Source organism: Xyrauchen texanus, chromosome 1 (assembly GCF_025860055.1).
Source record: "Xyrauchen texanus isolate HMW12.3.18 chromosome 1, RBS_HiC_50CHRs, whole genome shotgun sequence".
In the NCBI taxonomy this organism is placed as follows: domain Eukaryota; kingdom Metazoa; phylum Chordata; class Actinopteri; order Cypriniformes; family Catostomidae; genus Xyrauchen; species Xyrauchen texanus.
In genome coordinates, this window is record NC_068276.1 from 63,784,635 (window position 1) to 63,806,525 (window position 21,891).

Below are 21,891 nucleotides of genomic sequence, written 5' to 3' on the forward strand. Positions count from 1 at the left end.
GCCAGGGAGGTATCGACCGGGCAAGGATAGGTCTGGGGGACCGGGGAGGAGGCCACTGGACAGGAACAGGGTCAGGGGGCCTGGGAAGAGGCCACCGGACAGGGGCAGGTTCAGGAGGCCCGGGAGGAGGCCACAGGACAGGGACTGGGTCAGGGGGCCCGGGAGGAGGCCACAGGCCGGGTCAGGAGGCCTGGGAGGAGGCCACAGGACAGGAACTGGGTCAGGGAGGAGGCCACAGGATAGGGGCCGGGTCAGGAGGCCTGGGAGGAGGCCACAGTACTGGGACCGGGTCAGGAGGCCTGGGAGGCGGCCACAGTACTGGGACCGGGTCAGGAGGCCTGGGAGGCGGCCACAGGATGGGAACAGGGTCAGGAGGCCTGGAAGGAGGCCACAGGACGGGAACAGGTCTAGGAGGCCTGGAAGGCAGCCTCAGGACAGGGACAGGTTTAGATGGCCCGGGGGCTGGCCATAAGGCAAGGGCCGGCTCAGGGGGCCTAGGAGGAGGCCACAGGATAGAGGCCGATCTAGGTGGCCTAGGAGATGGCCATGGGGCAAGGACTGGTTCAGGAGGTCTGGGAGCTGGCCACAGGGCAAGGATAGGTTCAGGAGGCCTAGGGGTTGACCACGGGATGTGGGTAGGTTTGGGGGACCTAGGTGGTGGCCGCCAGATAGGGACCGGTGGAGCCGCGTGAGGCGGAGCCAAGGAGGACTTGGGAGGCTGCGTCGAAGGAGGCGTAGGCAGGACCATGGGGGGCTTAGGAGGCGGAGCCAAGGGAGGTGGCGCCGTAGGAGGTTCTTCAGGCGGTGAGCTGGAAGGCTTCGGTGGTGGAGCCGAGGAAGGTTAAGCCGTAGGAGACTGGAGAGGCAGAGCCGTGGGAGGTGGAGCCGTAGGAGGCTCGGGGGGCGGAGCCGCAGGAGGCGGAGCCGTGGGGGGCTCGGGGGGGCGGAGCCGTGGGAGGCTGAGCCATAGGAGGCGGAGCCCTGGAAGGCTCAAGAGGCTTGAGTGGCGGAGCCCTGGAAGGCTCGAGGGGCTTGAGTGGCGGAGCACTGGAAGGCTCGAGGGGCTCAAGAGACGAGAGGCGGAGCCCTGGGAGGCTCGGGAGGAGGAGCCCTGGAAGGCTTGAGAGGTGGAGCTCTGGGAAGCTCAGGAGGCGGAGCTTTGGAAAGCTCAGGAGGCTCGGTAGGCGGGGCTCTGGAAATCTCGGAAGGCGGAGCTCTGGAAAGCTCGGGAAACTCGGAAGGCGGAGCTCTGGAAAGCTCAGGAGGAGGAGCCCTAGAAGACGAGACTTGAGAGGGGGAGCCCTGGGAGGCTCGAGTGGCGGAGCCCTGGAAGACTCGAGACTTGGGAGGAGCAGCCCTGGAAGGCTCGGTAGGCGCTGGCTCTTGGACGGTCATGGCTGCTGGCGCTGGCTCTGGGACGGTCGAGGCTACAGGCGCTGGCTCTGGGACGGTCGAGGCTACAGGCGCTGGTTCTGGGACGGTCGAGGCTACAGGCGCTGGCTCTGGGACGGTCGAGGCTACAGGCGCTGGCTCACGGATATCTGAGGCTACAGGCGCTGGCTCACGGATATCTGAGGCTACAGGCGCTGGCTCACGGATATCTGAGGCTACAGGCGCTGGCTCACGGATATCTGAGGCTACAGGCGCTGGCTGGGTGACCGAGGCATGCGCTGGCTTGGGTTCGCTGACAGTGGCTGGCGTGGGCTCTGGCTCGCTCACCGTGACATGCGTGGGCTCTGGCTCGCTCACCGTGACAAGCGTGGGCTCTGGCTCGCTCACCGTGACAAGCGTGGGCTCTGGCTCGCAGACCGGGGCAGGTGCGAACCGGGAGGCAGAAGCCCGTCTTCTCACCCTCCTCCGGGCAGACGAAGTGGACCATGCAGGCTCGATGACGGCAACAGGCGTGGGGGTTTGCACACTGACCGTAGGGGCTGGCATGACGGGGAGAGCTAGGGACGACTGGAGAGTCACAGCCATGGGAGGGGAAGCAGGATCCTCATCCACAACATCCACAGTAAGTGGCGAGCCGCATACCAGCAGCGTCTCCGCCACAAAAATCACAGAGCGTCCAGCCGCGTGTCGCCAGTGGCAACCGCTCCTTCGGTGAGGGGTTCAGGTTACCCCAGAAGAAAACCACCAAGGCCGAGTCCGGGAAGTCGGAGATGTTTGCCAGCTCAAGGAAGTCACGGATGTGGTCCTCCATCAGTCGGTCCTCTTGCTTTAGGCAAAGCAGCTGGTAGTTCGCTTGCTGAACCACTGGATCCATAGTGTGGTCAGTCGTTCTGTAACGAATGTAGGAGTGAAGGCAGACGAGGAGGTGCGGATCCAAAAGCAGGTTCTTTATTATAAATCAAAGTGAGGGCAAACAAACAGGAACAAAAAATAGCCACGAGGGGAAAACAACATGAACATGAAAAACATCCACAGGCAGGAGAAACAACCATAACATTCACGTACAACAACATTCAACGACCAACAAAGGAATGAAGGAACAAACAGGGTTTAAATACACAAGGACAAGGGTAACAAGGCCAATCAACAAACAGAACTCTGAAACAGGATAACAAGATAATTAACTAAAACCAATGACAAACAAGAACTGAATCAAGGTAATCAAACAATGAACCAATAAAACCCAGATACAAAACATGGAGGGAAAACAGGATGTGACAAAACTAGGAACTGAACAGGAATTTTCAAAATAAAAGTACACAAAAGAACAAAGGACAACAATGAACATGACAATTATTTATATATATATATAATTAAATCTCTCTATATATATAAAATTACATAAAAAAAATTCTGCACATTTGTTTTGTTTTTAAAATAAGACTTTGATTTATTTTAATTTATTTTTTATTTAATTGTTTTTACTGTGTCTGGACAGTGACATCACTTAAATGGTTTTACTTTAAGCCCCCCGGACTCAGTAATTAATGCTCATCATAAAAGAGCTTCATTCAAGTTATTATTTTGTGTGAATTGCGTTTCTGATGATGAAATGAGCTTCACCACCGGCCATTCTTTCCTTAAAGACTCATAGCTGATCCTGTATGCACATATATCTAGTCATCTAACACAAAACTGGATTCAACCTGTGATATTACAAGTGTATAATAACGGTCTGTGTGCAGGGATAAACCACGGTCCTGTGATCGCAGGGGTCATCGGCGCTCACAAACCTCAGTATGATATGTGGGGAAACACGGTTAATGTGGCCAGCAGAATGGACAGCACTGGAGTCCTCAATAAAATACAGGTAATGCATTCATAATAAGAGAGAGAATGAGCAAATGGGGAATGCTGTTGAGGTCAGGGGACTATGAAATCATTTTAGTACCTTGATGTACCACATTCCACACCATGACACATGAAGAAGAGCCATATTGCATATATCACATGTGTGTTGTTTGCTGCCCCCTTCAGGTGACGGATGAAACAGCGGCAGTCGCGCAATCCCTGGGCTACAGCGTAACTCTGAGAGGAGTGATCAGCGTCAAAGGCAAAGGAGATCTGACCACATACTTCATCGATACTGAGTCTTCAAACCTTAATCTAACGCTTTAGTGCCAGTCACACACTTGCCTTATACTTACGTTTCGTGAAATGTTCCTGTAGCTCAACTAGTGAAGAGTAGCGCTAGCACTAATATTGTGGGTTCGGGGGGGGGTTCTGAGTATCTGAGCGAGTATTGACGCTGACTATCACACCTGGAGTCGTGAGTTTGTATCCAGGGTGTGCTGAGTGACTCCAACCGGGTCTCCTTAGCAACCAAATTGGTGTGGTTGCTAGGGAGGGTAGAGTCACATGGGGTAACCTCCTCGTGGTGGTGATTAGCGGTTCTCGCACTCGGTGGGGGGGTGTGGCGAGTTGTGCGTGGATGCCGCGGAGAATAACGTGAAGCTTCGTGCTACGTCTCCATGGTAACGCGCTCAACAAGTCACGTGATGAGATGCGCGGATTGACGGTCTCAGACTCCGCCACCCGGATTGAGGCGAGTCACGACGCCACCACGAGGACTTTGGGAGTTGGGAGTTACAAATTGGGGACAAAAGGGGAAAAAAATCCCCCAAAATTTTAAATAAAAATACAAAATAATTAATATAAAGTTGTGGGTTCGATTCCCACGCTGATAAACGTATACCTTGAATGCACTGTAAGTCACTTTGGATAAAGCGTCTGTCAAATGCAAACATGTAAATCTCACATAAACTGACGTAGCTAGCACTTAAATATAAACAGCTAGCCTTTATGAAGTATGCATACTTTTGAAAAACACGGGAAATATTATGAGGTTTACAGTTTTTATCATGTTTTTGAAGTCTTACCATAATAGTTACTCTGTGTTTTACTAATGTACATGGCATTGCATTAACGTTACAATATATATATATATTTTTTTTTTGTACAATTTTCTTGGCTTATGTATGGATATACTTATTTATTAACTTACATGTATGTGTACTTAATAGTTTGAATGTTTAATAAATGTCCATGTTTATAAAATGTTTCATAAAAAGCAGTTGTTTGTTGTCTTTACTCGTAGTATAACTGACGACAAGAGCATAAACACACTTATGAGACGGAAATGTGCACTATTAGTAGATATTTTAGCAGTTTTGAGTAAGTTACTCAAAAAAAGTAATTATTACTAACTATGCATTACATATTCTAAAATGTAATCAGATTACTTTACCAATTAATCTGTCTGAAAAGTAATCACATTACTTATTATTAATTACTTTCTAAACCCCTTATTAACATTGACCGATGAAAAATACAAGGATAGACATGAAGCTGTTGTCAAATACATTATTCATGAGCTGGCCAAAGAATTTAAAGGGACAGCATTATACATTTATATATTTTAACATTAGACGTTAAATTAGTGTTAAATTCACTAGATATAGTCTATGCGATATTTAACGCAATTACTTCAGAAGTAACTGTGATTAAATTACTGAAAAAGTATGAGTAATCCCATACTTTATTTTATTTTTTTAAATGAAAAGTATTTTAATTACAGTAATTAATCACTCAGTAATACATTAAACCCAACACAGGATTTTAGATATATTTATCTCTTCAAACTGAGTTATCTTGTAAGATTATACTTGTAGTCTGGATGTTGAATTCTCGGAAGATGCAAGTATCAAGTAATTTGTTCATTTCCAAATAAAAACCGCAACGGTGGAATTTCCCACTAAACGAAGCCCCGCCCACATAATTCTGACGCTTCGCTTTTCTCGCATCTGATTGGTCGGCGCGGCTGTCCGTCATCTCTCTTCCTGCTTAAATAAAAGTGAGGCATTATTGTTTGTTTTTAGTTTTTTCCCATCGCGATAAAGTATCGTACTTGAAGATGAGGTGATGACATTGTCGGTAAGTTAAAGTTCCGTTTGGTTCTTTGTTTAATTGCAAAGTGATGTTAAAACCTATTTCAAATCACCAGCAGTTGTTGTTATTCAAGTTTATAAAGTAAGAAATGCTTCTGATACACGAGCTTTTGCACTTTGTTTTTATGCTCCAATTATAAACGAATGCCACTCAAATTTAGCTTTTCTTGTTCATAACTAGTTATTTTATCCAGTACGTCTAGAAAAAAAAATGCCTTGTTTTCTGTAGTGGGTCGTGTTTGAATGAAACACACTGGACCTCAATCTAAATGTTATTGTTTTGTTCGTTAAATACGTTTCGTTGTGCACTGACGCAGGTTTGGATGTGTTTCGATCATGTCTGGCGACAGTAATAAGAGCCGACTCCCCCCGAAAATGTACGTGGTTGATTCCGACCATAACGTGCAGGACCACCTGGAAGGAACCATTCACCTGCAGAGGGGGCAACTGTGCCAAGAGCAGGAGGGAGGAGGCGAGAGGGGTGGACGAGGAGATTACCTGTGGGTGAAAGTAAGAGGATACACTCGTACACAATAATAAAAACGAAGCATTTGCTGTAAAGGAATAGTTCATCACTGTGTCAGTAAATGTTGTCATCATTTACTCGCGCTCATTTTCCAAATCCGCATGACTTTCATTCATGTAACACCGAAGATGGAGGACCAAGTCTGCCAATAAAAGTAGACTTGTGCTTTCCAAAAAGTCTTCTGAATTAATATAGCTTTGTGTGAGAAGACCGACTGAAATTGAACCTTGCAGGCCTTTTTATTTTGTCTTTTAATTATTATTATTATATATTTTTTTCAATTTCAAATTGTTAATGGCAACGGCATACGTTTTGCCAAAGGTGTGTATTTTGGGGGGAATTGATATTTCAACCTCAGTTCCACTAATACATCAATAATACACACAATAGTCACACTCGGGACCTTCAGGACACAAATGTCCCCATTGAAACCCATTAAAACTGCAAGTGTGTGTGTGTGTGTGAACTGGCATTTAAAGGGTTAAAATCCTGCAAACTAATGAATATTTGGAAGTTATGATCAGGACTGATGTTTAAAAAAATCTAATACGTGAAAGTTTTTTGACGTGGACGTCTTTGTCCTCTGAGTAACATTTTAATTTAAGGGGTCGAGTTGTTATTCACCAAGTCATGTTTGCAGCTCGGTCTTAATGTTTATTTTGTACTACGGAGGACATATTGAATTCTGACATGTACTGAATGTTTTTATAGAGCATCAAACTAATAAAGATTTATTTCCCAGGTGATTGATAATGGATCTGTGGTGAAGATCTCCAAACAGGTGCTCCGTGATGTCCCCTCCGATCTCGCTGGTCTCCTTGAACCGGTACAGGACCTTGATGCCCGTCTCGGTCTCCTGTCCAGACCGCACCACCTGCAGCAGTTGGCTTCTTTACCGCTGGGCTCGGAGGTGTGGGTGTTCTGGAACCAATCCGTAGAGATGCCGGAGGCGGAGCTTCGTTACCGCGGTCCCTTGACGAGTGGAAGTTCTGCCGTTTATTTTGGCGTTCAGCTAAAGGCAAGTCGAGACTCTATGGACTGATTCATGGGAACATTTACCATAACTCATGCGTCGTTGAAGACCGATATTTCACCTATACTGCTCCCCTGTCTTTTTTAGGGATGGGCAGCAGGCAGGGGCAAATCTAATGGCAACTATAAAGGGCATCAGCTGTTTACATGTCCAGAATCCTGTGGCCTCGTCCTCGCGGCCCATGAGCTTTCCCTCTATCCCTTATCACGAGGCGGCAATGCCAGTGCCCACGATCACACCCAACCGTACCCGTCTTCATCCAGTAACATCAACCCGCCTCCAGTGAACATCCTGTCCCGTGGTGCCGATTCGAGCCTGACTGTCGGACAGCGAGTGTGGTTCACGCAGGAGGAGTCGGTCCATCGTGGGACAGTCCAGTTCTGTGGGCCCCTTCCGGGTCGGCCCTCCTCCTCCAGCGTGTATGTGGGAGTTTTACTGGTGAGCGTTTGTCACGACACATTCATTGTTACTGTAAATGTGTGAATCTCTTCAATCTAAGGTTGTCCCAGAGCCGACACTATTTCAGTAATGCAAGTCGATAGTGTTAATTTAATTCTACAGTTCCTGATACATGAAATACTTTAGAAGTGCATGTCACGCTGCAGGAAGTGCCACGTTTCTCAAAAACATGGGGCTGGGGATCGATGCATTTGATTCTGATTTAGATACGATTCAGTTCTGATTCACAAGCTCATGATTTGATTTTTATTCTGATTTAAATACTGATTCAATCCTGATTCACAAGCTCATGATTTGATTCTGATTTGGATACGATTCAATCCTGATTCACGAGCTCTTAATTTGATTTTGATTCTGATTTAGATACTGATTCACTCCTGATTCACGAGCTCTTGATTTGATTCTGATTTAGATACGATTCAATCCTGATTCACGAGCTCTTGATTTGATTCTGATTTAGATACGATTCAATCCTGATTCACGAGCTCTTGATTTGATTCTGATTTAGATACTGATTCAATCCTGATTCACGAGCTCTTGATTTGATTCTGATTTAGATACTGATTCAATCCTGATTCACGAGCTCTTGATTTGATTCTGATTTAGATACGATTCAATCCTGATTCACGAGCTCTTGATTTGATTCTGATTTAGATACTGATTCAATCCTGATTCACGAGCTCTTGATTTGATTCTGATTTAGATACTGATTCAATCCTGATTCACGAGCTCTTGATTTGATTCTGATTTAGATACTGATTCAATCCTGATTCACGAGCTCTTGATTTGATTCTGATTTAGATACGATTCAATCCTGATTCACGAGCTCTTGATTTGATTCTGATTTAGATACGATTCAATCCTGATTCACGAGCTCTTGATTTGATTCTGATTTAGATACGATTCAGTTCTGATTCACGAGCTCTTGATTTGATTCTGATTTAGATACGATTCAGTTCTGATTCACGAGCTCTTGATTTGATTCTGATTTAGATACGATTCAGTTTTGATTCACGAGCTCTTGATTTGATTCTGATTTAGATACGATTCAGTTCTGATTCACGAGCTCTTGATTTGATTCTGATTTAGATACGATTTGATTCTTATATAAAAGCTCTCGATTGTATTTGATTGGGATACACAAGCTTTTATTTTATAAGTTCATTAAACAAATCAGTGTTCAAAACAATGTCCTTTCCTCGACTGACTTTAAGCTTATAACAGTGATTAGTATTTTGAGCTTGGCACAATTGCAGGCTGATGTCGTTCATTCTTGCGTCATGTCTGTAAACACAGAAATGGAGTCCCGTGTGTCACATGATCCGGCAGTGGAAACTGCGCTGTGCAGTTCAGGACAGCAGCGCTGCGTGTTAATCTGTTAACTGTTTGATCGTGTCGTTTACTTGCTATATGAGTGTGTGTGCGCGGTGGTTTTTTCATTTCTTTTGTCTAAGTCGCAGAAATGCACAAGCGATCACTGATGGTCCTTTTAGCAGATGGTGTGTGTACAATGATCAATCATCTCAAGTTGCTTTAATGTCCTGATTTCTGAGGGGGTCTGGGTATCTCCGGCGAGTATTGCCGCTGACTATCACCCCTGGAGTCGCGAGTTTGAATCCAGGGTGTGCTGAGTGACTCCAGCCAGGTCTCCTTAGCAACCAAATTGGCCCGGTTGCTAGGGAGGGTAGGGTTGGTAGGGTCACATGGGGTAACCTCCTCGTGGTCACTATAATGTGGTTCTCGCTCTCGGCGGGGCGTGTGGCGAGTTGTGCGTGGATGCCGCGGAGAATAGCGTGAAGCCTCCACACGTGCTACGTCTCCACGGTAACGCGCTCAACAAGCCACGTGATGAGATGCGCGGATTGGCGGTCTCAGACACGGAGGCAACTGAGATTCTTCCTCCACCACCCGGATTGAGGAGAGTCACGACGCCACCACGAGGACTCGGAGCGCATTGGGAATTGGGCGTTCAGAATAGAGGAAGAATAGTTGAACCCTTCCCTAAGTTTACTGCATCCAGCAAATAATAAATGTACTAGTTGCAGGTAAATGTTCTGCATGTGTTTGTGTGATCAGGACCATGCGGCGGGATCGTGGGATGGATACTATAAAGATACAAATCTGTGTTTCATCCCGTCTCCTGAATTTGGTGCTTTACTTCCCCTGTTCAGAGTCAATGCAGGTAACGATGAGTCTTACAGTGTGTTTGGGCAAATGTATCCCTTTAAAAGCAACTGCTTTTATAATCCACATACACTGTTTGTTTTGTTTTACAGAAACTAGATCGGAACGATCCCCTCCACCAGTAAACTATCCCAAACTGCCCCTCTCCAATAAAACTGCCCCTCTTCCACCATCCACCCACAACAAAGACCTCTCACAGTCCGTGAGCTCCACAAGCAGACCGCTCATCCATCCGGGTATGCTCGTCACGGCTAAAAAAGCCCTCCAGCCATCCACTAACCCCGCCCCTGAAGTCGCTTTGAAACCTCCTCCTTTGACCACACCCAAGCCCGCCCTGAAACCCCCCACTGTCCCACCCAATAAGCCGCAGGCCCCACCCATGTCCCCCTCCACTGGCGATTCACGCTTCTCCAATGGATTTCAGAACTTACCCTCTCCACCGATCTCTGATCAGAGGGCGGAGCCTAACACGTGGTTGGAGGTGGGATCTATGGTGGAGGTGAATGACCCGCCCCTTTTTGGAGTGATTTGCTGGATTGGACAAATCAGCGGGATTCCAGAACCAGTCGCCGGAATTGAGCTGGTACACAAACTAGCATTTGTCTGAATTGTGCTATAGTTTAACATCTGATGAAATTGTGTTTAGTACTTTGTTCCTCTAGACACAGCAAAACTATTTATATCTATATATCTTAGTTACGAATAAAATATATTTAGCTTAAATAATAAGAAAAATAACTTTATAGGAAAACTTTACGTAAATTCTATTTATTTTATATTTTAATTATAATACTATATTATAATTTATTATATTTTAAACAATAAGTTCAATAAAATAACTTTACCTCTAGACTTGATTCATTTTATTAACTTTATATATTTTCTCAAAATAAGTATTTTTATTTTGAGTTAATTTATAATTATATTATTTTTGTTTTAATTATATTATAATATTATGTAGTTTTTTTTTATTATTATTTTTATTATTTTTATTTGTATTTATAATTTATTATATTTTAAAACACTATTTTATTGAATTTATTAATTTACCTAGAGTTAAGTTAATAAAACAAATAAAGACTAAGATATATTTTCCAAAATAAGTATTTACATTTTTTTTAAATATTTTTATTATAATATAATAAATTTTTTTTAATAATATTTTTAACTCTTTATTGAACTTAACTTAAAGCAAGTCTTTTAAAGTCAGTTTTATTTTATGGATGTTTAAGAATATACCTGAAAATTAGGGCTGTCGATTAATTACATGGTGTCCCGATTAATTAATCGCATATACAAATATTTGCTGAGCCCCTCGTGTAACAATATCTCAATATATAATGATGAAATAATTATACATAGTTATCTTTAAATGTTAAACAATCAGAGATTTATTATGAGGGCTTGTTTAAGGACCGTTGTACACCTGTGTCAGACATGCTTGTGTCGCGTCTCGGGTGTGTTGCATCATAAACACATTATTAGTTCACGTTGTCATTAAATGTAGTTTAATACTCAATCTTTAAACTCATCTTGAGATCTCTTAGTTCAGATTTGTGCCCCATCAAGGGTTTTGAATGCAAGAGCGTGACGCATGTTTGTGGTGTTCTGCTGAAGTGTTTCTTCACTGTATAAACTGTGTTGCTCACACAGCTGAAGTGCCACTTACTGCCCCCTGGAGTAAACAGGTGGTACTACAAGCATTTCTCAGGAACGTGTTAAATGGACAGCCCTACTGAAAACACAAAACACTGATTTTTGTCTTGTAGTAACATCCTGCGAGGTGAAATGACTTTTTAGGTTTAAACGAAGAAATAAAAAGTTTTATATTAAGAAATGTCACTGAAGCGAATCAAACATTTATAACGGCAATCTGAATAAATATGTTTTCATTGTAGTAACTTCTCTTATTGTAATGCGTTTCTTATAGCAGCTTCACATCTCTTGAGATGCACAACACAAGTGCCGTCCCGTGTGTAGAGCAGACGTAACGATATGTGCTGGTAATTTGGGGGTAAATCCAAAGAAATTACCATTTGAAATCTGTTTTTCGTTTAGGACCAGGAGTTGTCAGCCGCCACGGATGGCAGTTACTTCGGTAAGCGTCACTTCCGTTGCCCTGCCAACAAAGGGCTGTTCGTCAAACTGCAGAACTGCAGACGCGACTCCAGATTTCCTGCGCCGGAGATGACCCTTAATCAAGTGGACCGGTGCAACTCCATAGGTGTGCAGTAACAGTCCTCAGATATCTGCCTCCATGTTTTATAACACCATTTCTATCAGTAACATCTAGTTCTTAATGTTGTATTATAGTCCTAGTTATACATAGTACTGCATGAAATATTGATTTAATTATTATGGTAATATATAATGAATTCCCAATCTTTAGGATTTGTATTAATAAATAGATTAAAGTGAGTAACCTGCATGGATGAGACACCGTTAATGTTTAACAATGTTTTAAAAATGCCCACATGAAGGGAAATATTGGCAAAAATACACAAACATACATACATACACGCACAAACTGACACATGCACCCAAACGCACACGCATATACATACACAAAAAAAGTGGTTGTTAGCGATGAGTTTGTTGATTCTCAAAGTACAATGTTTAAACCTATGAAAGGGTAACAAGAGGGGAATGTGCTGACAGTGCAAATAATGTCAATTCATAAACTGTTTTAATTTAAACCCTATTTATTTTCTATTCTTTGTATTTTGTAGTGGAATATGAATCATGTAAGTGTGTTTCAGCGTTTCTGAACTGGAGCAGTGAGCGTGTTGATGAGAACACTCCTCCTGTGTTGGGTCAGGACGCCCTTCTGCTGTACGAGGGCTTTAAGAAAGGCATTCAGGGGCACCTGAACTCCTGCTATCTGGACGCGTCTCTCTTCAGGTAATTCACTGGGCTGAAATCACCAACACTAACGGCGTTACATTGTTTCTTTCTGTGGAACATGGAAGCAACAGTGTAACATGTGCAGCGTTACTTTGTTGACGGAATCCTGTAAATTCAAAAGTAACAACTTCACTCGAAACTTCCAAACGTCACCTGATGACCTCATGTGTGGTGACAGGGCAGTGACCTTCATTGACTGTTAATCACTGACACGTCTCTCTCTCAGCATGTTCTCGTGCTGCAGCTCTTTTGATTGGCTGTTGTTCTGGCCCACTGGACCTCACCACAACCCGCGCAGTCGAAGTGCTCAGGATCTCCTGCGCTGTGAGATTGTCAACCCATTACGCAGGTACGTATCAGTTAAAGGAGTATTATAGCGTTTTTATTTTTACCGTGTCCATTTGTCATGTTCGTAACACAGTAAATGTATATTATGTGTATTATTTTATATTTTAACCTGTAACTGCTAGTTAATTAATTCAAAAGTTACTTGTTTGAAATGGGTGTCAGTGTTAAATAGTGTAAATATTATTCCATAGTGATATTCATCCGCTGATAATGTATGGCCACAGATCTTGTGTGTGTGTGTATTGGGGGGTGTTTGTGCAGTGGTGGTGATATGGTGATGGTGTGTGTTGATATGCGTGTGTTGGGGGGGGTGTGTGTAGTGGTGATATGCGTGTATTGGGATGTGTTTGTGCAGTGGTGGTGATGATGGTGATGGTGTGTGTAGTGGTGGTGATGATGTGTTTGTGCAGTGGTGGTGATGATGTGTTTGTGCAGTGGTGATGATGTGTGTATTGGGATGTGTTTGCAGGTTTGGGTATGTGTGCGCCAGTAAAACGATGTCCTTACGCAAACTTCTCAAAGCTGAAACTGCAGATGCCGGATTTACCAACGAAGAGAAAGGTGGGTGAGGGTGTGGGTGTGGGTGTGGGTGTGGGTGAGGGTGTGGGTGAGGGTGTGGGTGAGGGTGTGGGTGAGGGTGTGGGTGAGGGTGTGGGTGAGGGTGTGGGTGAGGGTGTGGGTGGGGTGAGGTGTGGGTGAGGGCGATCCGGAGCCTGAGACCAGGAAAGGCACCGGGCAGAGATGATCTCCCCAGTGAAATGCTGAGGGAGGGTGGCGTTTGTGCACAGATGGCATTATCTTTTCATCGGTTGCGTAACGCTGTGTGGAAGCTACCCGGTCTGTCGCTCCGCACAAAGCTTCAGGTATTCTCTGCCACGGTCATTCCCTCCCTCCTCTATGCTTGTGTGGACCCCCCTAATGGAACATCATCACCGGCTCGAAACATTTAGGCTGCCTAAGATCCCTCCTGGGTTTAACCAGGCTGGATTGTGTGAGGAGCTCATCGGGTCATGTAGCCCGCATGCCTAAACTGTTTCTGTTCGACCGGATAGAGGGGGCTAAGCGGGCACGGCACGGGCTGGAGAAGAGTTTGAGTGATGTGGTACAGGAGGATGTGGAGCTGAGTGGACTTGCCGATGACTGGTACCATCGGTGTCAAGATCGGCCTCTTTGGAGGAGGCTTGTGAAGGATGCTGCTGGCCAGTTGGAGGCAGTCGCCCTCCAACAACAACGGAGGGCAGAGGAGCGACGCTCACAACAACGAGCAGAGCGCAGGGTGGCTAAAGCACAGCAAGTTGGCACAGTAGGGGGCACAGGTGGTGCATCAGCCAGTCATCTCAGTCAGTCGACCTGTGGCATCTGGGTCGGCCCTGTGACCTCCTGACAGCGGACTTTCGACACTTCCCATCGTGATTGTCGACGCCACTTAGTGACAAATGGCGGCTGCTGTTGTTGTTGTTGTTGATGAAGGATTTATTAATTGAATTATGTTTTCAGATCCTGAGGAATTCCTCAACCAGCTTTTCCTGCTTCTCCAGGTGGAACCTCTTCTGAAGATCAGGTCAACGACTCATTTATATCTTCAAACAGTCTTTACAAACTGTTATTAGATTTAGTCCCGTCAGTAGGTAATCATTTGTATTATTGTGTGTTGTAGGTCGTCGAGTCCGGAGCCGCAGGAGTGTTTCATCTATCAGCTTTTCCCTCCGTCCATCTCATCGTCTCCTCCCGTCTCTCCGATCGCTCTCTCGTCTCCAGCCGCGTGTCTCGTCCGAGTGTCCAGCGTTCAAGCGCTACTGGAATCTTCCTTCATGCACTCTGGACTCAAACTCACAGAGGTAACATCCCATAATACTGCTGTAGCAACAGATCTGATCAGACACGTGACGTTTGACATATTCAGTTCGTCACTCGTTGTCTTGTTCTTCAGGCGCCGTCCTGTCTGCCGCTCCTGATGCCTCGATTCGGCAAAGACTTCAAGATGTTTGATGCCATCGTGCCCTCACTGACCCTCGACATCACGGACCTACTGGACAGCGGTGAGACTCAATGCATCCTTTATATACTGATTTAATATCATTCATTATAATATACATTGTTAAATCATCCTTTTATTCAGTATATTTATTATTGCAATATAAATATGTATTTTAATATGATCTATATTCATATATATTTGATCTTATATGCACTATATTCATTTTTATTATCATTATTGGTGTTCATTAATACGTTATTCAATCATATTTATTATTTATATTGTTCCTGTAATAAACCGTAATTCCTATACCTAAACCAGGAAAAGACCATTAAGATCCAAATAACTACCGACCAATCGCTCTTACCAGTTGCCTCTGTAAAATGATGGAGAGAATGGTAAATAATCGGCTTGTTTGGACTCTGGAGTCGAAGAAACAAATAAGTGACTATCAATGTGGCTTTAGACGTGGAAAGTGCACCTTGGATCAATTAATCCGACTGGAAACTTATATTAGAGATGGTTTCATTAGATAAGAACATGTTGTTGCCGTCTTTTTGACTTGGAAAACGATATGATACAACATGGAGGTATGGGATTTTGAAAGATCTTTACCACATGGGTTTTAGAGGACGATTACCCATCTTTATTTCCAATTTTTGACCAGCAGATATTTCAAAGTCCAAGTAGGAAACACCTTGTTGGATATTCACAAACAAGAAATTGGAGTTCCTCAGGGAAGCATTCTTTCTGTCACTCTCTTCAGTATTAAAATAAACAGCATTGAGAGTATCATTGGATCTAATATATTCTGCAGCTTATATGTGGACGATCTCTGCATCTGCTATAGAGGGAAGAACATGAGTACAATTGAAAGACAACTGCAGTTATGCATTCACAAAATATATCAGTGGTCAGTTGAAAATGGATTCAAATTCTCTAAATCAAAAACAGTCTGTACCCACTTCTGTATCCAGCGATCCCTTCATCTTGACCCAGAACTCTTCATTAATAGAGAACCGATTAATGTTAAAGAAATTAAGTTCTTAGGACTCCTTCTTGACAACAAAATGACTGTCATTCCTCATTTGAAAGCACTTAAAAACAGGTGTCTTAAACCCATGAGTATAATGAAAGTACTGGTAAAAACAAAATGGGGAGCAGATTACATGGTTCTTTTGAGACTCTATAGAACACTAATTCGTTCCCGGCTGGACTATGGAAGCATAATTTATGACTCTGCCAGAGAATCATATAAGCGGATGTTGGACTCAGTACATCATCAGGGCTTACGACTCGCTTTGGGAGCGTTTAGAACTTCGCCGATGTAAAGCTTGAACATCGAAGCCAATGAACCTTCACTTCAAAACAGACGATTGAAGCTCTCACTCCAATATGCTAACAAAATAAAGGCAAATAAAACCAACCCCGCTTATTCTTCAATCTTCAACCCACAATTTACTCCTTTGTATGAGAGCAAACCTAAAAGTATCAGATCCTTTGGTATTCGTATTAAACCTCATTTGGAGAACTTGAATATAAATTTGAACATTCTAACCCAAATACAATTCAATTCTATATCTCCCTGAAAACTAAAGAAGCCTAATATCAATTTGGACTTGACTCATCAGAAGAAAGGGGTGACCCATCCAAATGTATATAGACAGCAATATTTGGAAATAAGAAACCAATTCCCTCCCATGTACCTATATTCACAGATGGCTCGAAGATGGAAAACAGTGTAACGGCAGCAATGGTGACTGGAAATCAACGCTATGGAATTCAGTATTCCAAAACAGTGCTCAATTTTCTCTGCTGAGGCTCGTGCTTTACTTTTAGCTCTGGAGCACATTGAAAATTCTCTGCAAAATTTTTTTATAATTTTTACTGACTCTAAATCCTGCCTTCAAGCAATGGACACTTTAAAAATTGACCATCATTTAGTGGACTGCATCTTAACCAAAGTGGATTATCTACTAAATCAGTTCTTCAGCATTATCTTTTGCTGGGTTCCAGGACATGTTGGTCTTTCAGGAAATGAACAAGCTGATGCAGCTGCTAAGGAAGCTCTTAATCAGGAAGTTAATGAATGTCAAATCCCTCCCTCAGATATCAGACCGATTATTAACCGATATATTTTAAATAAGTGGCAAGAAGAGTGGAATATGTGCAAGAACAATAAGTTGTATGTAATTCATCCGGAAATTTCAAACAGACTTTTTATCAATTTTAAAACAAGATTTGATCAAGTGGTCTACACCAGATGTCGTATAGGTCACACAAATCTGACCCATGCCTTTTGCTTAAAGGTGAAGACCCAACCCTATGTATGTTTTGTAATATTCCCTTATCTGTCAAACATATTTTACTAGATTGTCCTGGTCTTAACACAAGTAGAATGCTCTTTTATGAAGTTACCTCGTTAAAGGACTTATTTAATGAGATTGTGCCTGAAAAGGTTTTGGATTTCATATCATATATTAATCTTAAAAAATATATTGTATAATATGACTTGCTATTTATATTTGTTTTGTTTTTATTGTATTTATATGATATTTGTTTTTTGTAATTTAATTCTTGCCATGAAAATAGCTTTGATCGCTGACATGGCATTAAATAAAACATACTACTACTGTTCCTGTAATAAAATATTTATACATTTTTAATACAAATATTTATTTATAATACAAATGTTTATAGATTTTTTTTTTTGTATATATTGATTATCATTCATTATTTATATTATACATTTAATACAAATATTTCTATTAATTTATTTATATATATAGATATATCTATATATCTCTTACAATAGATTAACATGATAAATTTTATGATTTTATTTATTCATTATCATTTTTTCTATTAGTCATTGTTATTATTGTTGATTATTAGAAACTGATATTATACATGTTTATATTGATTGATCTGTGTGTGTGTGCAGCTGTGCGTCAGTGCAGTATCTGTCAGACTCTGGCGCAGTGGGAGTGTGTTCAGTGTTACGAGGATGATGACATCACACCGGGACAGTTCAATCAGTACTGTAACATCTGTAACGAACAGGTAAACACACACGTGTACGGTACACAAGATGTGAGGGCTGTAAACTCACACACTGTTGTCATGACGCTTGTCTGTCTCTCTCTGTCAGGTTCACACACACACACACACACACACACACGCTCACACACGCACACACACACACACACACACTCACGCACGCACACACACACACACACACACACACACACACACTGTTGTCATGACGCTTGTCTCTCTCTCCCTGTCAGGTTCACACACACAAGAAACGACAGGCACACAAACCCACACTCATCAAAGTGGCGCTGGGCTGTTGGGAGGGGCCGGTTCCAGGGTCCCGTCAGCTCATGGATCTGTTCGCTGTGACGTGCATCGAGACGAGTCACTACGTGAGCTTCGTGAAACACGGACCGCAGCACACAGACTGGCTGTTCTTCGACAGTATGGCCGACAGAGAGGGTGAGTTCAATGCGGTTTCTGAACTCTGTGGTCAGAACGGTTTCTCTCTGCACACTCACCAGATGTTTGTTTGATTTTCAGGAGGAGAGAATGGCTTTAATGTCCCGCAGGTGAGGGCATGTCCTGAGGTGGGCCGTTACTTGAGAATGACCATAGACGAGATCTCTCGACTCGACGCCGCGTCGCTCAGAGACCCCGTGCGACGATTACTGTGTGACGCATATATGTGCCTTTATCACTCTCCTGAACTGAGCCTGTACAAATAACTTAACATTGTCTTCATTCATATCAAAGTCTTTTGCTCCACTAAATCTCACCATGTAAGAAAATAGTATTTGATTGTAAATATTTTTGATTAAAAAACAGGATGCATTATTGAATGTTTACGAGTCTTTGTGCTTGTTTGTCTTGTCCTTTCCAACATTATAATAATTAAAAATGAGGAAGATGGAAGCAATGGATAATGTGTTGGATGCTCCATTCTCAATGACAGAATTAAACGGGCAGTAATCATTATAAACCATGTTTTCATGGCCAAAAGTTGTTTCCATTGTTGATGGGTTTTCGAGCAGGGGGAACGCCAAACTAGATCACGCAACCTTAAAGCCAGGGCACCCCCGGGCAGTCGAGGGGCCCTTGGCACTGGAAGTGGTGTGTGTACAACTTTATTTTGGTGGTCCCAAGTAGATATTTAAGTGACTTATCAACTGCCTTGCTATAGCTAGTAAACAGTGTTTCAGCAAACATCAGTAGACTTTAAGTAGCCTGTATAACAGCTTATCAGTTGATAAGTCACTTATAATCCGTTAAATATCTACTTGGTACCATCAAAATAAAGTGTTCCCTAAGAATCTGCTGTGGAGCATATTTAACATCTTCGACTTGAAATTGGTGAAATGCCAAAACAATTAAGACCGCAGTTAACGGGGTCGTATTGGGCAAACTTAGGAGGCCAGAGGTAAAATCACCCAACATAAAGGTAGTGAGTCCTACTTACGAACGGGGGAAGTAAATGCAGCAGGATTGATTGGGTTGTTGGAGATTTTCACAGATGCTTTAGAAGATCCAAAAAATGGGGTTGCGTACACAATTCCTAAGTTGAAAGTGTCTAGGATAAGTAGGATATCAGATCATTTATTGGGGTTTACTGGAGCAATGATTGCTGTAATGGCAGTGTGTAAACAGATGCTCAGACTCTATAGCTTAAGTCTGAATGTCCAGCTAATCTGATTCAAGACAGCACAATAGAGATTCCTCAGGATGTGTATTCATAACTGCAGAATAATATGCATGTTCAGTGTTTGTGGGGTTGAAAGGATAAGAGACAGATACATTGGCATTAGAGAGGGAAACCGTATATCCAAGTGTCTTTTAGTAGATCAGAGATCAAATCAGTCATCAAAAAGCATATTAATCACATATGGCAACAGCAATGGGATAATGAAATGCTGATATTTGTATGCAATTCAACCAGCAGTAGGAAAGGGTAGGTTATCGGGAGAAGGAGAGAGGAGAATAACTGGGTAATCCAATATAAGAAAATATATATTTTATATTTATTTATTTTAGGGGCCGCATGTGGAAGCTGGAGGAGCTGAAACTGCAGTCCCGAGGGTGTTAGGAAATTATGTGTGAAGGTATTTTATTTGTAAATAGTGTCGATGGTCCAAATGGGCGATAGGTGGTGGTAATGCATCAATGGGTTGCCGAACCGCCGCAAAACAGCAAGAAGATTCCTGAACAAATGACTCTTATGAATCAGTTCTTTTGAATCTACAGCATGACCAGTGTGGTCTGATTCCTGAACAAATGACTCTTATGAATCAGTTCATTTGAATCTACAGCGTGACCAGTGTAGTCTGATTCATGAACAAATGACTCTTATGAATCAGTTCATTTGAATCTACAGCGTGACCAGCGTAGTCCGATTCATGAACAACTGACTCTTATGAATCAGTTCATTTGAATCTACAGCGTGACCAGTGTAGTCTGATTCATGAACAAATGACTCTTATGAATCAGTTCATTTGAATCTACAGCGTGACCAGTGTAGTCTGATTCCTGAACAAATGACTCTTATGAATCAGTTCATTTGAATCTACAGCGTGACCAGTGTAGTCTGATTCCTGAACAAATGACTCTTATGAATCAGTTCATTTGAATCTACAGCGTGACCAGTATAGTCCGATTCCTGAACAAATGACTCTTATGAATCAGTTCATTTGAATCTACAGTGTGACCAGCGTAGTCCGATTCCTGAACAAATGACTCTTATGAATCAGTTCATTTGAATCTACAGCGTGACCAGTGTAGTCCGATTCCTGAACAAATGACTCTTATGAATCAGTTCATTTGAATCTACAGCGTGACCAGCATAGTCCGATTCCTGAACAAATGACTCTTATGAATCAGTTCATTTGAATCTACAGCGTGACCAGTGCAGTCTGATTCCTGAACAAATGACTCTTATGAATCAGTTCATTTGAATCTACAGCGTGACCAGTGCAGTCTGATTCCTGAACAAATGACTCTTATGAATCAGTTCATTTGAATCTACAGCATGACCAGTGCAGTCTGATTCCTGAACAAATGACTCTTATGAATCAGTTCATTTGAATCTACAGCGTGACCAGTGCAGTCTGATTCCTGAACAAATGACTCTTATGAATCAGTTCATTTGAATCTACAGCGTGACCAGTGTAGTCTGATTCCTGAACGTGGCCTTTATTCACTAACTTGCTTATTTATTCATGTTTAACATGTTAAATAAATACAACTTAAAATATTTAGGTTGTTTTATCTTGTTTACGATCACAATGTGACTGAATTTTGTTGTGTAAATCTTAAAAATAATATATAAATACATGTGTGTGTGTGTGTGTGTGTGTGTGTGTGTGTGTGTGTAGTGGGACAAAAATATCCAAAACCAAAAATATATCGTCTTGACTGAAACCCTTATATGGTGATGTCACTGGTGGATTGTTGTGACTGTGGACGGGGTCTGATGAACTCTATCTGAGGTCCTGAATAAAGCGGATTACATGTTACAGCCGTGTAAAGCATTACATAAACATGATATCTGAGTTCAGTCTCATACTGACTGACCTGTTTCTGTCACGAGTCGAGTTTAAGATAAACGGTCTCCGCTGAGTAATCAGGACTGTTTACATCTTCCAGAAGTCACTTTAACGGAACATTCCGGTTTATAATTGTATAAACGCACTTATATTAATTACTCTGTGAAACTCGTGTACTATTTGAGCTGTGAAGTTGTTTAAATGGGCATTTGTGGGTTTTAGTGTTTGTTGACGTTAGGTCGTCATGGTAACGCCGTTGTGAAATTGGCGTCAGTGATTTAATAACGCATCTTGTGTGTGTCTGCAAGGGCGTAGCAGGGAATCACTTTTGGGTGGGCCTCAATACAAATGGAGGGGTCGAGTTTTATCCCAAATTTAGTTTTACCACATTTTTCGTAACAACAGAGGAGCGGCGCATTCAAACAATTCTTTCACACATTCAGAAAAACACATTTTTTACTTTTTTATAAATATACATTTGAAGT

The 21,891-nt window shown here is 42.6% G+C and overlaps 2 protein-coding genes across 5 annotated transcripts in view; both read left to right on the forward strand.

Annotated features, from left to right (window-relative positions):
• The window catches only part of LOC127642925 (adenylate cyclase type 4-like), a 36,683-nt gene extending 32,201 nt beyond the window's left edge, over positions 1-4,482 (forward strand). For all 4 annotated transcript variants that reach the window (XM_052125393.1, XM_052125376.1, XM_052125403.1 and 1 more), the window contains 2 exons: positions 3,138-3,262; positions 3,430-4,482. In XM_052125393.1, the coding sequence (XP_051981353.1) occupies positions 3,138-3,262; positions 3,430-3,570 (266 nt within the window). In that variant the 3' untranslated portion in view covers positions 3,571-4,482. The remainder of the gene's footprint in view (positions 1-3,137; positions 3,263-3,429) is intronic.
• An 817-nt stretch (positions 4,483-5,299) lies between these two features.
• Positions 5,300-18,693, forward strand: LOC127643004 (ubiquitin carboxyl-terminal hydrolase CYLD-like). The gene is made up of 16 exons (XM_052125525.1): positions 5,300-5,385; positions 5,717-5,909; positions 6,668-6,943; positions 7,046-7,396; positions 9,494-9,599; positions 9,694-10,184; positions 11,660-11,825; positions 12,361-12,502; positions 12,732-12,854; positions 13,323-13,414; positions 14,351-14,414; positions 14,511-14,691; positions 14,784-14,892; positions 17,776-17,894; positions 18,122-18,329; positions 18,411-18,693. Exons 2-16 carry the CDS (start codon positions 5,736-5,738, stop codon positions 18,593-18,595), a joined length of 2,787 nt encoding a protein of 928 aa, XP_051981485.1. The 5' UTR covers positions 5,300-5,385; positions 5,717-5,735; the 3' UTR covers positions 18,596-18,693.
• The last annotated feature ends 3,198 nt before the right edge of the window (positions 18,694-21,891 follow it).

Excerpts from the sequence above, each read along its gene's own strand:
- LOC127643004 (XM_052125525.1), top strand. The coding sequence starts at position 5,736 with ATGTCTGGCGACAGTAATAAGAGCCGACTCCCCCCGAAAATGTACGTG. Across the intron at positions 7,397-9,493 it reads TGTATGTGGGAGTTTTACTG|GACCATGCGGCGGGATCGTG; the intron begins GTGAGCGTTTGT and ends TTGTGTGATCAG. Across the intron at positions 10,185-11,659 it reads CAGTCGCCGGAATTGAGCTG|GACCAGGAGTTGTCAGCCGC; the intron begins GTACACAAACTA and ends TTTTTCGTTTAG.